General features: G+C 37.1%; 1 protein-coding gene across 1 annotated transcript in view; it reads right to left on the bottom strand.

The window, feature by feature from the left end:
* Window positions 1-1285: 1285 nt before the first annotated feature.
* Window positions 1286-25550, bottom strand: part of SIRT1 (sirtuin 1) — a 29047-nt gene continuing 4782 nt past the window's right edge. The window contains exons 3-9 of the mRNA XM_067552606.1: window positions 24415-24656; window positions 22839-22991; window positions 18985-19132; window positions 13399-13478; window positions 8199-8385; window positions 6200-6778; window positions 1286-3443 (exon numbers count right to left, since the gene is read on the bottom strand). Coding sequence (XP_067408707.1) covers window positions 3130-3443; window positions 6200-6778; window positions 8199-8385; window positions 13399-13478; window positions 18985-19132; window positions 22839-22991; window positions 24415-24656 — 1703 coding nt within the window. The 3' untranslated portion in view covers window positions 1286-3129. The remainder of the gene's footprint in view (window positions 3444-6199; window positions 6779-8198; window positions 8386-13398; window positions 13479-18984; window positions 19133-22838; window positions 22992-24414; window positions 24657-25550) is intronic.

Here is a 25550-nt window from a genome sequence, read left to right as displayed (position 1 = left end):
ATTAAGTTCACAGATGGGATGGGGCTGGTATAAAGAAGAATATTTTTCCCTCACGTTACCCATATAATATACATGCATTTGGCATCAATTTTCAAAGTTTATTTCATAGGATGGAAGAGTCAAGGAATTCAAATTCCCCATCTGCCAGTTTCCATCTGAGATCATACAAGAGCATGCAGCATAGACCAAAGACACTTATTCAACATCCTACATTTCAACCTGCTGCTTATGCTTTTCCCTCCCTCCAGAAAGTGCAAGCCTTAGTTCTAGACAAAGACTGTTCACTTCAGATAAGAATAATCAAGGCTGTATTCTAGGAATACACTATAATTTGCTACTGTAGACAATCCATGAGGGTAGAGTGAAATGTTAATTGTGAAATGAAAGGCTCTGAATTCACATAACCGTGATCCTAGTCAGTCAATTCAGATTTGTTAGTTTAAATACGTTGACTTTACAATGCTTTGAAGGAACTATACACCTCTGTACTTGATTTTCTTACCACTACCTTTTTTATTTGGTTTCAGGCTAGCAAGTCCCACACAAGGAGTTGGGCAAAGTCAGAAGAGATTACATGCTGTTAGATTTCATCCAATATGTTGACACAGGCCTTAACGGTAGCTGGAAGTAAAAAAAGCCCTTCAAAGGAAGAGTTAAACACTGGACCTTAACATTCCCTAATTTAAAAAACAAACTCACACCCTAAATCTGTGGAGAATTATTAACTTCTAATGGTCAGGTTGATTGTCTACACACAGTTACATACCTTTTAGAGCAGTTACTTTGCAAAGAGTTTGTCTTGGGTACTGGTACAAGTCTAGTGCTGGATGTAGTGATCAAAACAGTTATCTGCTAATGTATACGTGTTAATTTTTTGCTGCCCATTTTCAGCTAAATGCTTTCATGGCCTGCTATATGTTAAATAAGGAGGATGGGTCCATCTGACAAAAAGCTTACTGGAGGTAGCATCTCTCTCTGCTGTTTAAGAGGCTAAACATTTCATGGAAATAGAGAGTAGGCTGTTCAGTCTCCACTCCTGCTTTCTTTTTCAAGGGGCCACTCAATGGTAAGGGGGAAAAAACTCTGGCACCTACGGTGTCTGTCCAAGGCACAGAAGCTCTAGCTCCAGCACTTTCACATTCACTGAAATAAAGAGTAAGAGAGAAAAAGACCCACACCAAATACGTATCACAGTCTGCACCTGTTATTTTGTATGACATCTACTGACAAATTTAGAACTTTTATAAGACACCTTAAAGCTTTGTACACAAATTCTTAACAGGAACCAAGTCAAATGACAATTTTAATAGATTTTAGAACAGAGTGTACAAGTATAAAATACTGGTTTGTATTTCAAAAGTTGCAGGAAGAGAGCCAGTCATTTTAAACAGTCTTCTACAAAACATATGCCAATAGATTACATAAAAGACACTATATACAATATAAAAGAGCAGAAAACAATCCTCACTGTAAAAATAATTTAAAACAAAATCTTTCAATTTAAAATATCTCCAATAGCACAAAGTAATACATTGTGACATGCAAGTGAAAACTAAACATATTGCATTCTTTAGTGTAGCCAAATAAAATTGTCTTAAAATTTGGACCATGAGACATGCCAACATTTTTAGATGAACGCAGAAGGCCATTCTTAATACATTTGACACTCTCTGAATTACTTAACTGATGTATTTTATGTTTAAAGAACAGCTACTATACATATTCCAAAATGTAATAAATATTAAAGCAAAGTATGAATAATCTACATCTGTAGAGTTCTTTTGGGTCACTGTTGCAAGGAAGTGGTTTATAGAAAACAAATGCTTCACTTACTCCTATACTGTGCAATTTTACAAAATATTTAATTCTAAAAGCTTGGAAACAAAACTGCAGTTGAAAAAAAAAATTGTGGCATCCAGTTTTAAAGCAGCCTAGCACTTGAAGATATGCTATAGGAGCCAATTTCAGTAGCTGCTTTGCTTTTTAGTACAAACACTGTACTAGTAGATAAGGTATCATTCTCCAAACAGGAGACACAGAACCTCAAAGAGGCACGCTTTCTGGTTATGGTTACACTGCATTTTGCCAATTACTTTGGAAATGTAAGCAGCTCCTTGCCAACTTGGTATAACAGAAAAGGCTGAAACTAGTTCAAATGATAAGCACTAAAGTATTTGGGAAGAGAACTTTCCCCTTTCATTCTCCTAGAAGTACTAGTATTACAAATTCATAGCAGCTTGCATATTAACATCTTGGCAGTTTGTTTATCAAAAAGGACTTTGCAAGCTGTACTACACTGATAGATCTTTTATACAGTAACTTGAAAAACTTCTGCATTAGAGGATCCAATTTGTTTCTTTAATAGAAACAAATATTTTCATAATATTTATTATCTTGTTATAGTTTTATGAGCCAATATAGACAATGCTTCATGTCCACAGGAAATATCAGTCATCATTCAAAAACTAAGCACTTCATATAAGTTTCAGAAAGGCAAAAATATTTTCAAGTGCTCTGTCCTATTTGTAGTTATCTACTCACATTTGTCTCAAGTATACAAAGTAACAAAGCAAAAAGTAGCTGCCACAGAAAGTCTTGGAAAATGCCAGTGTTTAATAACAGATTTTGCAAGAATGAAAGATTTAGCAGAAGCACAAAGAGGTTTTAAATAAACCAAACTGTTATAAAGCATGAGGTGTGAAAATACCATTCTTTGGTCTAGATTAGCTGTTCCCTTTATATTAGTTTAACAATCCAATGGCTTTTTCAAAACGGTTTAAAAATAATTATGTTGAAATTCATTAAGCAAAAATACTGTGTACACGCGCGCACACACACACGCAGATGCCTGATCACATAAATGAACTTAATCAAAGTGAACATAGTGACAATTGCTTAAAGATACTCTTAGTACCCTTTTTAAAAACAAAAAATGAGTTAGTGTTGAATGCAGTTATAGAATTTTATTGAAAAAAAAGTTAAATCTATGCATGAAAATCTGTTTTCATTGTTTATAAACATTACATCCGTATGGTTTCCTGGCTCTAAATTCAGAAGTAAACATTCATTCCAACATGCCAAAACTCCTAATGCTGGTGGAAAAGTTCCTGTAACCAGTCAGTGGTTACTTTACAATTTGTTTGATGGACGATCAATTCCTGTAGCTTCATTAATAAAAGCTGGTTCACCAACTGCGTCTTGTTCAACTCCATCTTCCCCAAATCCAGTCTCTTCTCTCTCTGGAGCATCCTCCTCCTCCATGCCATTATAGAATTCTTCAATCTCACTTTCATCTTCTACATCTAAACTTGGACTATGACAAGAACCACTATCACTACTACTCCCACAAGAACTAGAAGATAGGACATCGTCTTCAGAGTCTGAGTATACCTCAGCACCATGGAAAATGTAACGATTTGGTGGTAAAAATAAGTATTGAGTACCTGAAATACATTCAATCAATAAAGAGTAAGCTGCATAATTAAGTTAGACTGCACTGTAGTATTGTTTATTTTTTCTAACCACAAAACCTATTGCCAAATGTGCAATATTACAAGCAAACTAAAATGATTAATTTATAAAAACCATTATAGTACAGTATCCTGTCTCTAGCAGTGGCAAATATCAGATTCTTCATAGGAAAGCAAGGCATTCCTTTCCTCCCTCTTCCCACAACCTACACTTATGAAATACAAATTATGCATTACTGTACAAGGGATAATGCTTTCCTGATTCCCACTTAAGTTCAGTTTAAGGCCTAAAGCATGAGGCTGAGTTACCCATAACAGTCTGGTTTTCAAGACTTTCAACATTAATATTAATGATTACCCAGTTCTTTTATAAAACCAACCACCTCACACTGGCAGCAATGAATTTTACAGGTAATTTATTTAGTTATTTTCTAAATTTGCTAGCCTTTCATTTCACTGCCTCTGTAGTCTATCCCTTTAGTGTACCAATGCATTTTATTCACTTACTGCAGCAGCACCATATGCATTTTTTAAAAGTTACCCATGACTATCCCCTAGAGCGCTTCACTCCATTCAGAGAAGATGCGCATATTTAGGAAATATCTTAATATGTAATTTCTTATGTTTCAGACAATCTTATTTGCCACATTGCTATCCAATCCCCTAATGTGTTTTAATCCAATTGACGTTTCATATTCTTGTAGAAAGAGTTAACCACAACAGTTCTGTTGCTTTGGTATACTGAACACCAGTTCCATATTGGCCCACTGGAGTACCTTCTCTCCACTCTGAGGACCAGGGATTAGATTCTAAACTCTTTAAAATAAGGAGTGTTGGTTTTAATGAGGTAAAACATCATGTATGCATACTGTATAATTTAAAAACAAAAGATTTTCACTAACAAAAGTATGGAGGTGTGTTTATAGCCCAGCTCTTTCCATTACTTTCTTACAGCAAGGAGCTGTCTCTCCCCAGATCTATAGATGTTTTCCTAGACTCTTATGCTCTCTTATTAAGTATTTACACTACAATAGCACAAAATTCAGACTGTGTCCTCATTATACTAGGTGCTGTACAAACACAGATAGAGACACAGTCTTTGCTCTGGAGAGTTTACAGTCTAAGCCTGTCAATGTCAATTCATTTTAAAACAGTGAAATATGTCTCATCAGCAGAACTTTCAATGGACTATGTAACAGAGTTACCATAGAGATTTGCAGGAACTTCAAAGTTTCTTTAATCTATTAGGACTAAAAATGTGTAGGATGTAATGCTGGTGTTAATATTATCTCACAATATCACTATTACTCTGTGTAATTACAGTGACAGTTTGAGAAAGTTAAATCTCACATACGAGATTTGGTTTCCATTCAACATCATATTTTTATCACCCAAAATACTAAAATATAGGCAGTATGCTGAAATGTAAATCAAACTTCTGTTCAATGTTTTTATAATTTAGAGTGTGGAGGATTAACAAACTAATGGTTCACCAAAAGTAACTTTGGCGGAGCTATCCAAAACCAAAGTTTTTAATTATCTCCAAACCCCTGAATCTTGTTTTCTCCCCACAGCATGCTGTAACAGCTTAATTGATTATTTCATGTAGGAAAGAGGAGAAAGGAACCCAGTTTTTCTTCAGATTCTTCCCATGTCTTTATTAAAATTATGTGTTTTTCATTAACTCACTGCACATAGACTTTTTCCTGCTGGCTTTCCTAAAATAGTCTACTTCATATACTGCTGAAGTGTCTCCTGAAACAGTGTTCTCTACCACCTCAAACAAATTAACAAAATGTAATTGCTTTAAAATTCTTCTAGATCTCATATCATAGAATCATAGAATATTAGAGTTGGAAGGGACCTCAGGAGGTCATCTAGTCCAACCCCCTGCTCAAAGCAGGACTAACCTCAGCTATATCATCCCAACCAGGGCTTTGTCAAGCCTCAGCTTAAAAACCTCTAAGGATGGAGATTCCACCACCTCCCTAGGTAACCCATTCCAGTGCTCCACCACCCTCCTAGTGAAAAAATTTTCCTAATGTCCAACCTAGACCTCACGCCCTGCAACTCGAGACCGTTGCTCCTTGTTCTGTCATCTGCCACCACCGAGAACAGCCTAGCCCCATCCTCCCTGGAACCCCCTTTCAGGTAGTTAAAGGCCGCTATCAAATCCCCCCTCACTCTTCTCTTTTGCAGACTAAACAAGCCCAGTTCCCTCAGCCTCTCCTCATAAGTCCTGTGCTCCAGCCCCCTAATCATTTTTGTTGCCCTGTGCTGGACTCTCTCCAACTTGTCCACATGCTTTTTGTAGTGGGGGGCCCAAAACTGGACACAATATTCTAAATGCGGCCTCACCAATGCTGAATAGAGGGGAATAATCACTTCCCGTGACCTGCTGGCAATGCCCCTCCTAATGCAGCCCAATATGCCATTAGCCTTCTTGACAACCAGGGCACACTGCTGACTCATATCCAGCTTTTTATCCACCGTTACCCCCAGGTCCTTTTCTGCAGAGCTGCTGCCCAGCTCGTCGGTCCCCAGTCTATAGCTGTGCATGGGATTCTTCCTTCCTAAGTGGAGGACTCTGCACTTGTCCTTGTTGAACCTCATTAGATTTCTTTTGGTCCAATCCTCCAGTTTGTTTAGGTCACTCTGTATCCTATCCCTACCCTCCATATCCTAAATATGAAAGTCAAGATGGTCTCAGCATGTGAGTTAACACTTACCATCAAGCCGCTTGCTAATCTGTTCTTTTGCAAATCTGTTTGCCCAACATTTCCTCAGTGTTTCAACAGATGAAGCCATTTCATTTTTTTCTTTATTTTCCCTCTTGTTAGATCTATTATCCTTCATATGTTCTGAGTTCATTAACTGGTCAGTAGTACTTCCAGTGTTTTCTGAGGATGTTTGTACTTCTTGTAATTTTTCCTCCATGCAATTCCCTTTGGATTCTGAGGCAGTATCAGAATTTTCTGCCTTACATTCACTTGGATGCTCTGAGAGTATTACTAAAGGATATGGTGGTGTCATTCTGTCAGGTGAACTGGAGTCTTCAGAAATGTTTAAAGGGGTAGGTGGTAACTCAGCTGAATGCATTTCAAGCTCCTTGTGCAGTCGTGAGGGCTTTTCTGTTATTTCTGAAAGTTTTACTGAGTTATAGCAAAGTTTTGTATATTCACCACCTAGCCTTTGACATAATTCATTAATAATGACATCACAGTCTCCAAGAAGCTCCACATCGAAGTGTAGATGAGGCAAAGGTTCCCTGTTAATTAAGATCTGAGGCACTTCATGGGGGATGGAACCTACACACAGAAAATATCAGTCACCACAAAACTGTTAAAATACTTCAAATTTTTCTGATAAAGGTAGAATTCTTTTAAACAGCTGTGACTGCATTCTAACACTACTGATAAAACAAAAGTTTGTTAGTTGGAGTTCTCAAAGTTCTCTACTTATACCCATTTATTAGATTAAAACACAAGTTAAGGAAGGAAATGATCAACTTGAAATCTAGTCAATTTTTAAAAATAGAAGTAGTTTCAGGTGCTATACCTGCCCTTTGTTCACCAACAATTTTGTGATTTTATCATCATTTCCTTTTTTTTTTTTTTTAAACAAGTGTTTGACTCTGTTACTATGTGAAAAAACTACGTAAACAGAAGAAATTGATTACAGTGAAACAAGTTACTGTCAAATGCTCACAGTAAACAAATAGAAAAGAAAGACTTCTCTAATCTCTTAGAAAGGCTATAGTAATTTTGAGTTACTTGAAACAATGCAAACGTTTTCAGAAAGAAGTGTGACTTTCATGCTCCCCATTCAGCCTAAACAAAACACCTACCTATGGAGGAAAGAAGCCCAAAGAAAAAACAAAAACAGAGACTATTACAGTGAACAACTGACCATCAATTGTTCCTACATAATATTTTTAACCTGATAAGGTGAAGAGATGCTAACGAACAAACACTGTTGGTAAATCTAGCATACACCAGGCAAATAAACCGCTGACAATGATTTTCAGTACTGTCTGAAACAGGGATGAGGTTAGTTTTGTCCAATCTACACTAACACAAACAGTTTGACCCCAGTTCTGGGGACTCAGGATACTAAAAATTGTCAGCAGACATCATACACATTATCTAGTTATGCACAGTGCTTAAAAACAAAGGCTAGAAAATAAAAATTATATTTAAAGAGGACCTCAGTGTTTTTTCTTTTTTTCTTCCAGACAGCACTCCCTAGTAAACTTTTGAGAGATTATAAAAGAAAATTTATGATACAAGTGCAAGGAGAGAGGAAACATTTCTGAGAAGCAAAAATAGAGAGCTCAAACATACTATGAAGGCAGACAAACCTACCATGAAGTATTTTTGTGAAGAAGTTAAATAGTTTAGATTATATTTTTGCTGCTTTGATACATTCCTTATCACTTATTTTTTAAAAATGAGTAGGTTTAGATTTTTTTTGTTTTGTCCCTCTTATCAGATTTGTATAGGTAGCTTTCCCTAAACTATAGGCTTGAATTAGAAAAAAGCAAGATGATCAGTCTGGCTTTCACACTAAACCGAGGCCAGTGAAGATCTCAAACATTTGCTGGGGTTGAGTGAAACAGAAGCTAGATCATGTGCATTACCTTAGAATTTAAATGTGTCATCACCAGAAACTTTTGAATCAGAGTACTTTCCCTGTTATTTCCCAAAAATATTAGCAATAGTCACTTACTTGGAATCAATGCTACTGGTCTTACTTTCAATGAAGACCCAATAACAATAAGGAGATCAACTTCATCTTTGTCATACTTCATGGCCCTATGGAATTGCTCAGGCAAGTTTTCTCCAAAGAACACTATCTCTGGCTTCATGATGGCAAGTGGTTCATCAGGTGGACATCTGGGACATCTTGGCACAACCTACATTATAAAATATTTTATTACTAATCATGGCTCCAACTTTTTAAAGAGAACATCTCAAGTTTAAAAAATTCATGGTCATTTATTGTCAAAATGTATATTGTGAAAGATATTAAAAGTAGCTTCAGTAATTTATGTAGTCTCCTCAACCTGTCTTTCTACTCCATGCAGATCTCCTATGCATCCCAAATTTTTGCACACACAGCAGCATGTGAGTGACGGGGCAGTCTTGGTAGGGAAGGAGGGCTCATTTTGTGCTTTCAGGTAATTTTAAATCAAAGGAAGTACACAAGAAAATATAACCCGCAATCTGTATTGGGCAACTTCTGTACAGAAGTCCAGAATTTAAATTTTACACTTATCTAACCAGGCTTAGTCTACTACTACTCCTCAGCACTAGCTAAATACATTAACTTCAAGCAGAATTTATACTAATATTGTTCTGACTAAATAAGTTATTAACTGCCAATTTCTGGAAGATATCCCAATATGAAGCAATTTTCCTGACCAAAGTGCATACTGTAATAGTTTTACATTTATATAACCTTTCATCCTGAAGAATTTCACAAATTACATGAATATAGCACCACTGAACTCTAGCAGCTAGCCAATTAACAACATGCTGCACAACAGCACAGGAAAGATGCATTTTGACACCGAGGCAGACTCCCATCATAAACTTTCCCCTCCTGCACAGAACAGACAGAAGAATGCTGCTCACTAGAAACTACTACTTTTAAGGTGTTGTCTCTATATTTACATTTGTGTAATGCCCTCTTCCCTGCAGCCACTGAGCTTTGGGACCCTTCTGGAAAGCAGTGTGTGCTGAGGATGCACAAGAGCTCACAGCTCTGAATGTTCAGAACAGAGTTTATAAAAGGGTGATGCAGCCCTAACCGCCTAAGTTCCTTCTGATCAACTACAGAGTGCTAAGACTTGAACTTAGGAAAAGATGGGAAGGAGGGTGAGGAGTGTGACTATACAGAAGCAACACTCAAAAAAATTACTTATTGCTGAGTGATCTTCCTTTGAAGCGACTGCTGCAAGTTCCAATTTATGGTCTTACAAAGCAGTACAACTCCTAGGAAGGAAGGCTGAGACATTCTCATTAAACAAAGACTTCATAACTGCCCTGCCATAGCAAGAATTAGATTGCAATGGCAGATCAAGAGACTAGTTCTGCATAAAGGTGTGAAGAGAACTCCAGGTAGCATCTGCAGACTTTTAAGCCAAAAACTTTCTGAGCACCAGTCTGAAAGCTATCTGGAAAAAGACATCTTTTCAACAGAGAACCATGACCTAGTACTGTGGGTAGGAGGCAGAAATAATGGAAGCCAGTGTCATAATGTGGAACTTGAATTTTCTGATTAAGCTGGTTTGTTTCTGGAGGTCCATAATAGGACAAAAGCCATCTCTGAAATACCAAAAATAGATTTTTCCCTCCCTTTGTATTGTTGAGGCACTGTCTATGCAGTTCCAGTCTTTACCCAAGAAATCCACTCCTGTTCTGAACAAATTCTCATATGAGGGATCCCAGAAAAGGGACATGGCATGACATATGGAAAATGGTATAGAGTGAAGTTGGATCACATATCCAAGCTACATGGTCTCTAGATTTTCAAGACAAAGGAAAAGTGGTCCTCAAAGGGGACAGAGGAGGATGAAGTTGAAACTTGCTCTGGGCTCTCACATTCAGATCTGATGTATTGCTGATAAAGAGTATGAGTGGGTGAAAGAGCATGAAGCTGCTCTTTGCCTGAAGGGTTTTACACTACTCTGCCTCTTTCTGTTGATGCTAATAATGCTTCTCTGGAATTGCAGTTGGAAATTTAAGGATGTGTAAGGTACATTCTTGTGTAAGAAGGAAAAATTATATGCAGGCTTTCCCTCTTTTTATCTAAATTAAGGAATCCCAGTGACCTAGTAATGGTATCCATTTTTTCCAGATCTCATTCATCTCAAGGCTAAAAACCCGTTGACATGGGCCTGAACCTCAGACAAAGGCCCAATGACTTGTGACAAAAGTACTCTCTCCGTGAAACAGCTGATGCCACTATTCAATCCAAAGTGTTTGAAGCATTATAAGTAGTCATGCTTCGGTGTTATACATCTTTCCGTCACTAGCTTCTCCTCTAATCCTCAGGAAGATGATTGTTAAGGGGGAACATCTGTTGCAAGAAGTTAAAGCTAGAATACATAATTTGGTCACTCAAATTCCCAGGGTACCTCAGAGTAAACTTTTCCCTACACCAATCTCCCAAAAATTACACCTGCTGGCATCCTTGTCTGTTGGGAAGTAAGGTCCAACCTAATTTGGACCTTTTCACTGGCTGTTGTCATTACCGAAAGACCAGAAATTGGATGAGTAAAGAAATATTCCTTTTTTCAGAACGCCCAAAAGTTGGTGCATCTTTTTCTGGGCTTTTATTTCTAATTCTAGAACCTCTGCCACATGTGCTCTCTGGAAACTGCCTGAAGTAATTAGAAGTAAAACAGAAGAGAAAAGCATGTCGTCTTGCTCAAGAGTTCATTCCAGGTCTACAACCCTTTCTTGTTCTTATCCAGATAGCTGATCATGGATATTAGCCAGTAGAAAGCACAATGCCACTGGTGATGTCAAAGGTGGAAGACACTACTCAAGCTGTCTTAGGAGTGGCAGAGTGGAAGAGAAGCAATTGCAGAAGGATGAAGTAAAGCAACAGATTTTAACAGATCTTTTACAATCCTGTCAAAGGTGGTCCCTGTTGGTAAGAAGCTCGCTGGAATTTTCATTTCCTATCTGAACATCCCTTTGATTTAGGATGAAATCTGCCTGGAGAAGGAGCAAGGCTAAGAAAAGGCAAAATTTCTGAGGAGAATTAAAGGACCAGGAAACTGGCAACTGCAAGTTTTGATCTAGCTGGGGAGGAGGGGAGAGGGGAAGAAGAAGAGTGGAGATTGAGTCTTCTGTAAGGATTTAGGACTGAACGCCATTTTCCTGAAGGAATGGGAAGGGAGGTCCTTGTTAGAGGCAAAGGGGCTGCTGAAGTAGAGAACTACCTGGGGTTTCTGAGCTAGATGAGTTTCCTCTAGAAAGGGAGCCAATAGCTGGCTCCTAAAACAAACATTTTGGAGAAGCAGTGGGGAACTAAGATATAGAACCAGACAGGAAAGGGATATGGTTTCTCCCTGGGCCATTTCAAGTAGAAGAAGCCTGCTACTGGAGTAGTTTGCAGTGTGTGTGCGTGCGTGCTGCGGGAAAGGGTGTAAAACCAAATTTGGGACATTTTCTTTCCCTCTGATTGACCTGTTCTTTCCTCTTGGAAGCCATGTTCAGCAGTGGACATATTAAACTGCAGTAGAAAACAAACATCCCCCCCCCCCAACTATCTGGGATTATTTTAAAAGCCCCAGGTCCTGCCACAGGAAGCCCTCAGTGGCACCACATAGTCTTACTGTACTGCTGCAATAGGAGGAACTGCAATTGCATGGAGGCACACCAGAAAAAGAAGCCCCTTTGAACTTACTGCTAGGCACTGTACTTCTAAACATGCTGTAAACTCCCCAAGTGAAGAAAATGCCTGTCTTCCCTAAAATAGTTTTCCAGGATACTATTTACCAGAACTACTGCTAGACTACAAGGAGATCGTGGAGGCAATAGCTAAAATAATAATCTTGACTGGACAGGATAGGGAGAGCCCAAAGTCAAGTCTCTACTTTTCTTGTACAGAAGCAGAAAATTAGGCTCTGCATGTTAGTGCAGTGATCCAAGTGTGCTTAGCAGAGGGGGAGCTGGCAACTAAATGAATCAAACAAATGAAGCCATGAGAAGCCAGGTCAGTGATGTCAGATTAGGAGCTGACATCCCATTAGTTCAGAACTGAGGGAGGAATAGGTACCCAGGCAGGAGAAACAATACTCATATATAACATTCCTAATGACAACACAAATCAGACTTTATTTCATGGGCATTATTGCATGTTTCAAATATTACAAATAACCTTTAGAGTGCTGCAGTCACCTCAAAGGCCTGTCATATCTGAACTATAGTTCTAGTTTTCAATTTGAACTTCATAGTAAACCTATTTTTCAAAGAACCTTCTTCCTCTTTTGAGAAGGAGTTTGAATGTTTATGGTCTTCAGTCTTAATTTCTCATTTAAAGGAGCAATTATGGACACACTAAGCATTTGTGGTGCACTATCTAAGAAATGGACTCTATACAGACAGGCAGAGTCCCCACTTCCTAGGCTAGGACTCCACTTGTGTAAAACAAGTTCCCTTCCCCGCCCAGATCCTCCTGGCCAGCTGAACACCTCAGAAACCCCTCTGCTCCTTGGAGGGGATGGGATAAAGTGAGGGGGTGGGGCCAGAACAAATACAGTATTTATCTACATTAGGAAGAGTAGGTAGTAGGAACTACCTGCCCCAAATCTGGAGCATGTCACACAACACAGAAGGCTAGAGAGGTCTGACAATAGCTTCAAACGAACCTTTGAAAATGTGTGTCAAATGTCCCATTTGATTCCCCATCTTTTTAAACAAAGGATGCAAGAACAGCTTTATAATTTTATCAATGTTCCTTACATGTCATATGCTGTTTATCAAATTTTATCCAGACGAAATGTTCCAAAGAAGTTTTGTTCAAAGGAAGATTCAGATTAAAAAATATTTTAAGAGTTCCTTACCTGTGTTACTGTCATCTTACATTAATAAAACGAAGACAGTGTTAAATCCAGTTTACTTTTTAACCATTTGTATCATACTTTTATTTTGCTCAACTAATTATTCAGTGAAATTAAATAGTGAAGTTAATTAGAAATTATCTGGTTCCCATCCAATAGTATTTGGATTGCAGGTGCTGCAGCAAAATCTTGAACTATAAACTTAAGTGTCTTGGATTTAATGAAACATTTTTAGTGCACATTTAACATATATATTTAAAAAACATAGGCTGACAGTGTTCCTTTAAGTAACTGGGTATGTTTCTGTAATAACTTATTGAAAAACTATGACCACCTAAGTTTTTTTTTTACCTGATTAAAAATGTCTCCTCGAACAGCTTCACAGTCAACTTTGTATTTACAGATTAGGCAGGAAGCTGTTGCAAAGGAACCTGAAAGAAAAAGCATATATGAGTGAAGGTCAGATGTGTTAAGCTATGCAATAGTGACCGTTTGACAAAAATGTTATATAGCCTCAAATGACTTACATGATTTAATGATGCCAGAAAGGCCTAAGTTCACTAATGTGTCTCACTAAAAAAAAAAAAAAATCACAACTGAACTGAAAGATGGAAACACTTACCTGATATTATATTTTCTGAAACAAACCCCCAATCTGAGGAATTTGGGCTATGCCCCTCTTTCTAGAAATACCAAGATCAGTTCAGGCTTGGTCATGTCATGCCCCCCACCAGGTGATTATTTCCAAAGCTATAGAGAAACACTAATTTTTAGTAGATTGGAATATAATTTAACAATACTTTATTATTTAAGCAGTGTTAACTACATACAGGAAACCTGAAGATGCCTTCATATAGATAGCTGGAGGATTTCTTGAGTATTGCAAACTAAGGGATGTGCCCAAGGATTGGTCACTGAAAAGCAATCAGGAAACGAGTTTTTCTTTTGAATCTTTATCTCTTTTCTAGTCAGAAATACTTAGGATGCAACAATCAGTCATTAAAAATTAGCAAGGAGAGAAAGACCAGAATAAAGTGTTTAACTTTTCTCCAAAAAGAGTAGTAGTAAATCAATTTTGAGATGACTGCTTGGAACACCTTTTTCTCCAAAGGATGCCTGAAGAAAAAGTCAAACCTGTAAATCTTTAGGGAAAGAGAGAGATGACAAGGTGGCAGCTTTATAGATTTCCATTGTGGTGGCTGATGCCTTTTCTGTCCAACAGACTGATGTAGAATGGGGATCTCTTATGGAAAGATCTGTTTATCTGCAGCTGCATGTACTTGAGTCACCTATCTAAGGAGAATTTGGGTGCTTATAAAACACAGGCATTAAGGAATGAAGGAGGTGAATACAGGTGGTGGCCCAAATCGTCAGCTGGTGTAAACTGGTGTGGCCCCATTGACCTGTACCTTTAACTTGTGTAAATTGGTGTAACTCCATCAAAGTCAATGTTCAACTTCATTGATAAGTTCTACTAAGGTATATTTCAATTGCTCTTCTCAAGTTTAGCACATGCCATGCTTTTTCTTATAGCTGTAGACACTTCGGGCAAAATGAAGAAATAACTCTTCCTTTTACAACTCATAGAAATCAGTCTTGGTTATGAGTTTTTACTACATTCAAGAGATTTGAGAATCTTGTTGTCATCCTGATTGTGGCCTGGAAGCCTTGTTTTTATGAAGAGGAAATACAGGGAATTAGATTCTGGAGGTTCAAATATATGGGTTGTGAGAGTTTATAATACTGAAGGGCAGATATACCTACCTGCTGATTTGGGTAAGCATGCTGGTTTAGGAACCTTGCTACTACTAGGTAATCTATCAGACTTTTGTGAACCCATGTTTACAACATTGGTTTGCATGATGCATAGGTGAGAGGTTTTAAGGCCACGTCTAGACCTTCTTGTAAGAAGTCCTGAAGAAGTTAAATGCTTTGTTTTGTGGGGTTGAGGCTTTTATCTGACACTAGCATGAAAACGTTATTCAAACTCTTCCATAGATCTAAAGGGTGGAAAGCTTGAATGAGTGTAGGAGAGCTTCTTTCTTTGAACAAGTATTGTTGGCCAAAATCTTGTTTTTGAAATATATGTAAGAACAGAGCCACAACCCCCCCCCCCCCACTTCCTACCAAAAGGCACATCAGTCTGAATCAAAAGCTAAAACCTCAAACTGATTCTTACTGTTCTACCCTTTTAAATGTTAATTCAAGTCTGTCTGCACTTTGTATAATTTTAAGATTGTTTGTAAATGTCTGTACTATGTCCACTGGCCAGTTTATCTGTTAATTTTACCTGCTTCCAATATAATTTTAAAATCCTATTCTAAATACATTACATTGCACAGTGTGGCTTTTGTATCTATCTAATTGTGAAAGACACTGTCAAAAATGAAACAAGGTTTGCTCTAAACAGCTAGGAGTTGGCCCTGAGTGATTGAAGTGTGAATGGCCGAGCAATTGAGTTGGGTGTAGACAAAAAGAGTGATTGAACAATTGGTCTGAGTAAGAGATATTGAAACAGACATGAAGACACCAGCCTCACCTAAAACGCTTGAGGGAAGAAGAAAGAAGCAAAGATGATCAAATGGCCGAAGAGGAACCCACCCTGATGACTTTGGAGCCAGCCCATTTCAAAGGACAAAATCTGATCAGGCTTGCAAGAATGTGGGTGATTGAGAATCACACCAAGAATGCAGTTGCAGCATGACAATGCAAAACCCATAGACTTACATGGGGTCCTTTCCCTATAAAATGGGACAAGAAGATGAAGGCTGGAGGTTCGGGTCTACAACATCACATCAGCCAGGAGTACCGATGCGCATCGTCAGAACCTAGCTCCTCATCCTCATGCTCTAGTCACCTGGCCAGTGACTATCATGAGCACCAAGAAGCTGGTAACTGACATTTGAAAGATCCTTATGTATGTTTGTCTGTCTCTATCTGTGTGTGCCTGTCAGTGTGTGTGAATGTGAATGAAAGCATCAGTTGAAACATGTGTCACTGTAATAATAATACTGTTTTCCTAGTGTTTACATTATTAGTAATGCTATTTCATTGGTAAAGCACAATATTATTATTGCAGTGTTGATACTTTTCTTTGATACTATCTACAGAAGTTTCTGTGTTCACAATAAACGGGGCTTGTTGCCTTATCCCCTAATAAGATCCTGTAATATTTGTTATTTGGGTAACAGTATCCCATCTTGTTTTGAACTCAGGCCAGGCTCAGGTAGTGTGGACGGGGATGCAGGAGTGGTTTCTGGGATAGGAGATCCAGTTTTCTTGGAAGATGAAGTGGCAGTGTGACAGCTATATTATGTCCAACTACCACAAACTTCTTGGCCAGTCTGAGGTGGATGATTACTACTGCTGCCTCAATTTTCTGAATCACTCATTATAGCGCAAAGAAAGTGCAGTGGAAGGGGAGAAGGCACAGAAAAGGAAATTCACCCATCTGAGACTTAGGGTGTTGGTCCCAGTGATCTTTAGTCTGCTTCCCTGGTCTAGTTCCCTTCCCTTCCCTATTTTGCCACTGTTTTGCTTGATCCACCATAAGAAGGGAGTGGAACAAATACAAGCAAAAGTTTGTCACATGGTCTAAGAGAAGCAATGTCCTTGAAATTCGTGCCCCTTAAAGACGAGAAGAAAGAGGGAAATTCTTGCGAGCTGCTGCTTCAAATGTTAGCTTTACAAGTTAGGATTGCAATAGATAGGAATACTGAATTATTACTTTGTGTGCATCAGCAAAGTGCATCTGGCATAAGGGTAGAAGGGGCATGGCCAATCCCTGAAGCCTTATGGAGAACTCTGCACTGCCATTTAGATTTGAAGAGAGAGAGAGCGCCCATGTCTCAGACTGGGGCAGAGGCCAGGATCCAGAAAATATCTGAAATTCATGTATGACCTCAAGAAAAAGTAAACGGGCTCAAAGGCTTTATTAAAAATAGAGTTGTTCCTTTATTTAAAAAAATTAAAACATACTTTGAATTAAACAAGTGAATATAGACAGTGTTTTAAAAAAATGTGAGGTTTAAGAAGCCTCTTGAGTTTGTGCATTATTAGTAACAGAAGAAGAAAAGGGACCAATGAGTACAGGAGAATAATACCAAAATGACTGAAAAGCACATCCAGAGAAACATGATTTTCCCATCTGCAATCCAAAGTGGGTTCAGATCTTCTATCAACTTACAAACACATCTTGGTTAAAAACCCCTACATGCAAAAATTCTGCTGAGAAGATAGATGTGAGGGTTATGGTGGCAGAAAACTATTTTAAATTTTTCTGCTGCTGAGGGAAATGGGGTAAGGAATAAAAACATTAGCTTAAAAACTTCCACTAGCAGAGATCCTGACAGCAATTTATAGCTGCTCTCTCCTTCCATCAAGCAGAAATCCCAAGGGAAGGCAGGTAGCAGATATACCATCTGCCCTTCCTGGAAGTGAACCTCCAATGAGAAACAAAGGGTCAGTTTAGTGCACCCTTTTTGGTGGGTGAGGTGGAGTACATTAGTAGTAGATAAGTAGAAAAGAAAAATTTCCTGTTTACCAAAATCCAAACTGGACTTTATTTTATTCAATTCTGCATTCTACGGGACATATGTAAATGATAATTCACCAGTAGGTTTTAGTCAAATATTTAAGTGCAAATTGTTTTTAAATATAAAACAGTAAAAAGAAAAGGGTGGAAGGTAAATGTTAAAGATTTAATCTGTTTAAACAATCAAAAGTTATACTGTATTTTTCCTTTAAGTTGATGTGCACCTTCATCAAAAACAGGCATCTGAAAGATCCAAATCTGGATTTAGCTTGTATTTGAAAGATCCCTACAGTTTCTCCACTATTTTTTGTCCCAAAAGTTTCCATTCTTTCTCAGGACTAGCAGGGGAAAGAGTGGCAATTAAAGTTTATCAGCAGAATTTTTTTAAAAATAAAAAAATACATGTATTTTTCTTAGCCAATAATCCAGGGTTCAAATAAAAAAAAAAGTATGCATCTTATGAAACAGGATATAAAATGATACTGGTTACAGTTTTTATTTTTCTTCCAGACATTTGGCTTTTTTTTTTTTCAGAATTATGCCTTCTAGTAACTAAGTTTTTTTTGTTTGTTTTTTTTAATTCAAGGTTTTAAGATATAAAAGCATGCTAGAAAAGACCATAGATAGGGCTCTTTTCTCTTACCAATTAGGGAAAAGACACAGGACACTTTCTCGGTTTGGTTTTCAAATGTATCAATTTTATGGTTCACCATTTTGTTCTTATTTATACCTTCTCATGATGGCCTTTTTTATGGTGTATTTTTATACTGATTTTAACTCTATATTGTTCAAGCTAGGCTTGTAGTACAACAGAAATGTTAGTCCTATCATCCAGCTCTTTTCTCACAACCCTAACTCTACCCTGTAGGGTCACAATGAAGGAAAAACACACCCAGAATTTAGCATCTTTAAAAATAATTTTAATCTAATATGGGATTGCAAACACTAAAATGCCTTTAACAATCAGATGGTCATTACAGCATGGAGTCTTTACAAGGCAGAACTATGATAGTGTGAGTGCCTCAAGTAAGTATTTCCATACTTTAATATAGTTGGATTTCTTTTAACATTTACTCTGGATTTCCTGAGTTTATAAACACATGGTTTTGGGATAACTGCAACATTTAGTGTATTTTACTCTAAGTATCTGATGTACTTTGAACCTTAACTCCATTTTCATGGGTGGGGAGGGGAAATGATGTTCTGGGAATATATCTATGTAACTATTTAGTATGTGATGGAAAACAGTTAACATTTGAGAAACAGAAAACTTTTCTCCAAGTAGTGCAGATATGTGAGAAATGTCACTTCAAGTAGAAAAGGAAAAATTCTGAGAGATTACATATATCTTCTATGAATGTACATTTTCTAGAAAAATGCAGTAGTTTTAAAATCTCACTGACCATGACATTGAATTATCCTTTGGATTCCTGCAACCTGTTCCAGTGTATCTATGTTCTGAGTATAGTTGCGAAGTAGCTTTCCTTCTTTGTCCATCAAAGCTATGAATTTATGACAAAGAGATGGTTGGAACTGTCCGGGATATATTTCCTGCAGAATTAAGAATTACATTAGGATGTGTAAATAAACGCTAGAGCAACATTTACAGTCCTGATCCAGCATTGCATAGACAGATAGACAGACTACTGTGAGCCTGGAGACTCCTTATTTAGAGAGCAAAATATCAGTGCCAGTTAGTAGAGCAGCAATTGTAATTATTCCTTTCCATGGTCTCTTTTTTCCCCCAAATCCAACCCTTATTTCAGTCACTGAACTTTGACCATTGTTCACTATACCAACGTTTCTACTAAGATCTGGAATACTAAAATTGGTATCTGTAGTTTCTGATACAGACCAAAAGGAGTTTTGGTGGGGTCTTGGGTTTTTTAAAAACAAAACGATGAACAAGGGGAAACATGGCTTTTAACAATAAATAGCATTTGTGGTAGTAAATGTTATCAGATTGTTTGAGCATCAGAGCTCTGACAAAAAGTTTCATAAGGAAACTGGAGTTGAATCTTAGGTGTGGGACAAACAGTAATTTACACATCAGTAATGTGAATGGGAAATCAGCAGCCAATCTTGAAAAATTAACACCAGAAAGGCAACAGCTAGCTGCTGGATATTGGGTGTGCTTGTGGAGACTCCTTATATAAAAATACAGAATATCCGCATCCTGCTCTTAATTTATGTTCATTCTTTGGTTTTGCCATATGCCTCTAAGTCATTGTAACTCTGGAAAGTAGGAAGCTACCCTGGTTGCAACAGTTTATCAAAATCTTTCAAGTACTTAATCTATTTAAGTTATTTCAAATTCTATTCCATTCCACCACCGTCACTGGAGGCTGCAATTCTGAGATAATAAATACACTAAGAAATTCTTCAAGATCAAGCATTTACAGGTGAAGTAAACAAGAAAGCTATTTTCTATTGATAACATTCCTATGAAAATAGATTTTTATAATACATTTACCTATTAAGTTTGACTCTTACAATATTATCAATGAATGTCTCCTAAAGTCTCTTATCCTGAAGCACAGGATAGATGTTTTTAGGATTGCCTTTCCAATCCTAGTGTCTAAAGTCTCTTTGTATGATTATGTATTGTAGTATTCAATACTGTACACAAGATCTATATATAATATGCCCAGTTTTTAAAGTTTATTTTTGCCACCATAATTGTTTGTTCTTATATAAGTTTGATATTAAAAAGAAAGAAAAAATAATTAAGACCGTCAGGTAGTTTGTATTTTATGTTTGTTTCATTGAAAGGTTTTTGCCTAGTCTATTTTCATTCTGCAAGCTGAAGGAAATATAAAGAATAAAATAGCAGCAACAGTGAATTAGATTTTTAAAGTGTTCAGTTTTAATAGGCTAAATTGTTATTAGTAAAACAGCAAAGTTATTTTAATCAAACAATGTCCACTTAACCCGTCTCGCTCCTGACACTTAAGTGAACAGATAGTCTGTTCCCTCAAAAAATATGGAAGATATTTAATGGTAAACACTGACCATAATTTCTCAGGATTTTTACTAAAATATATTAATTTAAATGGAAAACCAGAAGTTCTGTACATACACAAGAGTAAACTGTTAGTTTAACTTCTCCTTGTGCCCAGTTCTATTCTTGACTGCTGCATAACCTTCCGTAACACCAGAGGCAAATTAGTAAATAGGCAACGCTATTCATAAAGTAGATACCCATCAGAAAGGGCATCTGCATCCAAATTGCAGCAATGGGCATGGATGACCTGAAATTGCACCATCTAGATTATGATCAGGCAAACAAACATTTATCTAGTGCTGTTCATTTACATCGCTCTTTACAAGTTTAGATTAAACCTATCCCCAAATATTTATAATCCAAATAAAATAAGATACAAACAGTTTAGGGAAAGGGAGCATGTGGAGATGGTTAATGAGAAAAAAGAGGAGAATAAGTGTTTGATTAGATGATTTTAAAGGAGAGATGTAAGAAGAGGAGAGAGAAACAGAAATAGCATGGTATAAGGCATAAAGCTAATAAATAGGTGGAGGGCATAGAGAATGAAATGCGAATAGAGGGCATAGAGAATGGTAGAAATGTGAGAACTATGGTGAGTATATTAGGATGACTATAGGAAAATGTAGGGTGACCAGAGCACAGTAAGACCAAAACTATAAATTGGTGCAAGATTATAAGGCCTTAATAGGAACAAAATTTGAATTTGATAAAATAAGATTAGGAAGCCCATGGATGGAGTGAAAAGGAGGGTGACAAGGCCAGGGTGAGGCAGGGGTGGGGAGTGATTATTTTGGTAGCAAACTATTGGGCAGATTGGAATGAAGAGGCAATGAGGAAAAAAGAAACAATACAGTGATTGTTTTGAGAGATGCAAGACAAGGGTTTTAGCAATGGAGCATGGGTGATTTTTGTAGATACTAAAGCAAAAGGAATCAGTGAGTTACTGGGTATCTAAAGGACATGATTGGATTAGTATTTGGATGGGAGACTTCCAGGAAAACCAAGACGCTACAGGATGTGATGTTTCTTCCCCAACCTCTGAGTTAGTACTAAACACAGTGTTTTAGTGAGTGGGATGCACTGTACTAATGATGGTGCTGTTTTTTCAGATGTTCTTACCCCTCCTCTAGAAATCCATGGTATTTCATTTTGTTTTGATAGAGTAATTAACAAACGTTCTGAGGAAACTCCAGACTGGATGTAATTGCATTTTGCTTCTGCATCTGAGTTCCCACATTACCTCAATTAGATATCCTCCCTTTTCCCTAAAATGACTTAGCATCACTGGCATTATTCTAAAAAGCTACAATATCCCATCCAATATGTGATGGAAGTAATCCCTACACAGTTTGTATTGTTTAATTCTGTAAAACACCTTTATGCTTGCAGAAACAGCTATATAAAAAATGCAAACTATAACAAATCTGCCAGTGTATGAAGACTCCTTCCCCTACTGGACTGTATGTCCTATGGTTAAATCTGAACATATGCTATGAAGTTAAGTTGCCAGGTGTAACAAGCATGTCAAATTTATCTGAATATATGCTTATTACAGTAAAGTGCTGCCCAAGAGTCCCTCATGCTCCTTGTTCCTCTTTAAAGAGCAGCTTAAGAACATAAGAACGGCCATATTGGGTCAGACCAATGGTCCATCTAGCTCAGTATGCTGTCTTCCAACAGTGGCCAATGCCAGGTGCTTTAGAGGGAATGAACAGAACAGGTAATCATCAAGTGATCCCAGCTTCTGGGAATACTAAGTTTTGGTGCCATTACTTGATAATGAAACATCATGCTACGTAGATAATCACATCTTTGACAAACAAATTTTTTAATACCCCTCCCTAAAACAAGAGCCCAAATGAGAAAGGTTGTGTAAGCATTCCTATTACAGAAACCAAGTATTATAAGATTAGCAACATTTTACCTTTTATTTTTTTTAAAACTATAAAACTATTGAAGGCAACGTGTGACTTTACCTATGATGAGACAATACTGAGAACAGTAAAATTTGTTAACTTTGTAAGACAGGCCTCTTACTTTAACGAGGGATGGCCTTAGTCAGTTTCACTACATTACTCGTGATTAAGGCCATCCTTCATTAAGATAAATTCAATAACGTTAGGATTTGTCCTCCTTATTCATGAAGAAAAAGTGGAGGCAGAACTATCTTTGTATTTGAGAGAGAAATCTTCTGTATCTGATGAAGGCATATCTTTACTGTCCAAGATAATAAAAACTACTGGAACATAATACCTTTGCAAATTTAAAAAATGGTCTTGGATCCTTTCTGAAGTACTCTATATCAAACATTGCTTGAGGATCTGGAAGGTCTGGGAAATCTACTGCAAGGCGTGCATAGATGCCATCTCTTGATCGGAAGTCAGGTATTCCACAAGAAACAGACACCTGAAATACAAATTTACAATTTGAAGACTGAAATCAATTGCATATTTGAATGTGATGAGTTGCTAGCATGTTATATTTGAGAATCTGCAAGCTATTTGTGAGAACGTGTGTGTGTGTGTTAACAATTTTTAATATCAAAGAACGGGAACAAAGGCAATTTAAATAACCCATGTCTATTTTGATAGACTCCTTTTTGACAAAGCAATGTTAGGTTTCCCCATGAATGTGCAGGAAAAAGGATGTGGAACATGAATTTAATTTTGGAGGTCACAAAACCTTCAGAACAATTCACACTTCAAAGACAAGCAGTTTAATAGGACACTGTTTAATATATATTTTTAGTACTGCATTAAGAATTTTGTAATATGAGTAACCCTAAAACAAAAACTTTGAATTTGGTTTCCTAAAATGAAGTTCACTGATCTCCCTGAGTAGTCATAAACATGAAGATTCATTCTTTTTATATTTATTAGTATAGTAGACCAGCTTATTTTAAAACTTTTGAGCACCAAATTAAAATAAAGCAATACTTACATATAATGAGAAGTACAATCATCATTTCTCTAGAGCAGCCAAAAATTTTCAGTTTGGGGGCTTGAAAGCAATTAAAGAACAAATGAGACTGGGCAGTACCAGGGCCGCTTCCTTCTCTTATGGGCACACTGATTTGCCTCAGATCGCTCATTTCTTTTATTTCTTGTCACACTCCATTTTAGGAATGAAAGCTAATAATCTATCACATCTGTTCTCTCATGAGCCAATCTGTATCCCTATCAAACATACTACAATAGGAACAAAACAAAGCAAGAAACTATTCCTTGACTTTTGTGCTATAACATGGTTGTATGCAGAAAGCCACACACATAATAACTTTGACTGTAACAATATGTACTGTGTTTGGTCAAAGTGCAACTGAATGACCAGGTACAATATTCTATCAAAGAAAGTTCAATCCAATCCCCATTTATGTTAGCAGTAGTTTTTCCTCCAGTGGAAGTTGTAGCAGGCCCAAAGTAATTCAGTAGAAAAATCTCAGTATCTGTTTCAGCAACACAAAGATTGGGATAGAAATCAGTTTTGTGGAACAGTTAATTAGGGATAAAAAATTACATCTATTGCCTTTAGATGCTAGAAAAGTTAGGATACAGTTGTCTAAGCTAATGCATAACAATAGTAGGTTAATTTTATTTCTCTGGTATACAAATTCTGTAAAATGAAAAATGTATCTGACCCATTCTAAGTTTAGGCCCTGATCCTGCAATTTATAGTGTCCAGGTGAACTGCTGCACCCATTCAGAGCACCACTGATTTCAGTGTGGCTCTGCGTGGGCACAGCACTCTGCCAGCATGCTGTAAATTGTTGGACTGGAACCTAAGTAGTCACCCATTTATTTTCACACTAACATATTTTAGATATACATACCCCAGCTCCAGTCAAGACAATCACTTTTTTGCACTCTTGTAAAAGTTTCACAGCATCCTCAATAGTATTAATATCTTTTCGTTTTTTCCTTTTGGGTGGTTCTGAAAGAATGTTTATAACAATCTGCCACAGAGTCATATCATCCAGTTCAGGTGGAGGAATTGTTTCTGGTAGCAAATCTTTTAGAATTGTCCGTGGGTCTGTACCTATCATGAGATGCTGTTGAACAAAAGTGTAGGGACCTATTATGAAAAACAAAGTTATAAAAATCCAGTTTAACCTTCTGAATCAAGGAAAATTCTTTAGACAAACATTTTAGCTAAATGTTACTATTTCTTAATCTTACTAACCCAATTAAGAGCCTTTTCTATATAATAGGCATAATGGTGCTGTTTGTTCACTAAAGATAACGCTCTAAGAATTTAGTTACGTAGAAAAACCTACCAGGACCTAAGATCCCATCTCTTATCATGCTTGAAGACTGCACAAAAAAGTCACATATTAGAACCCTAATTCCCAAAGTACGTTTCCTTTTAAGAACTCTCATTCAGTGTAATGCTTCCAACATTTTGGACTATGTTTTCAGGAAATATGATGTACCAGAATCTTGATTTTTGAAGTGCTTGGTAGACAGCACTTCCAAACTTAAGTTCTGATAAATTTTACTTAGCTGCTTATTACACAATATTTTAACTAGAGGGGAAAGATGATTTTTTTAAATGAATTTAATGCATACAGAACAAGAATAAAATTCATTTTTACTAAAATCACTCTCTAAAGATAAAGACTTGTAAGAGATTATCCATCTGACACAATAGTGTCTGCCAACCATACCCATAAAAAAAAGTCAAGCTAGTCCTTCCTCAAACTCTCAAGAGGAAACAAATATCCAACCTAGAAATTATAATTAAAATTGGCTACCACACCAAATGATTGGAAGGGAGCTAATATTGTATGTATCTACACAAATGTTACTAGGGATGATCATGTCAACAATAGAACAGTGAGCCCCACACTTCTGTACCAGATAAATTGGTTGCAACAATAAGTAGAGTCAGTCTTTTGGTCCCCAGAACATGAATGATGTGGTTGCACATAAGGTGACACACTTAATTCAGGAAGACTCCAGAAGACCA

The sequence above is a fragment of the Emydura macquarii genome, unplaced genomic scaffold, assembly GCF_026122565.2.
Source record: "Emydura macquarii macquarii isolate MOO-44397 ecotype Brisbane River unplaced genomic scaffold, CSIRO-AGI_Emac_v2 contig_1390, whole genome shotgun sequence".
Taxonomy (NCBI): domain Eukaryota; kingdom Metazoa; phylum Chordata; order Testudines; family Chelidae; genus Emydura; species Emydura macquarii.
Note: the sequence above shows the minus strand (reverse complement) of the source record. Positions and strands in the feature narration are given on the sequence as shown.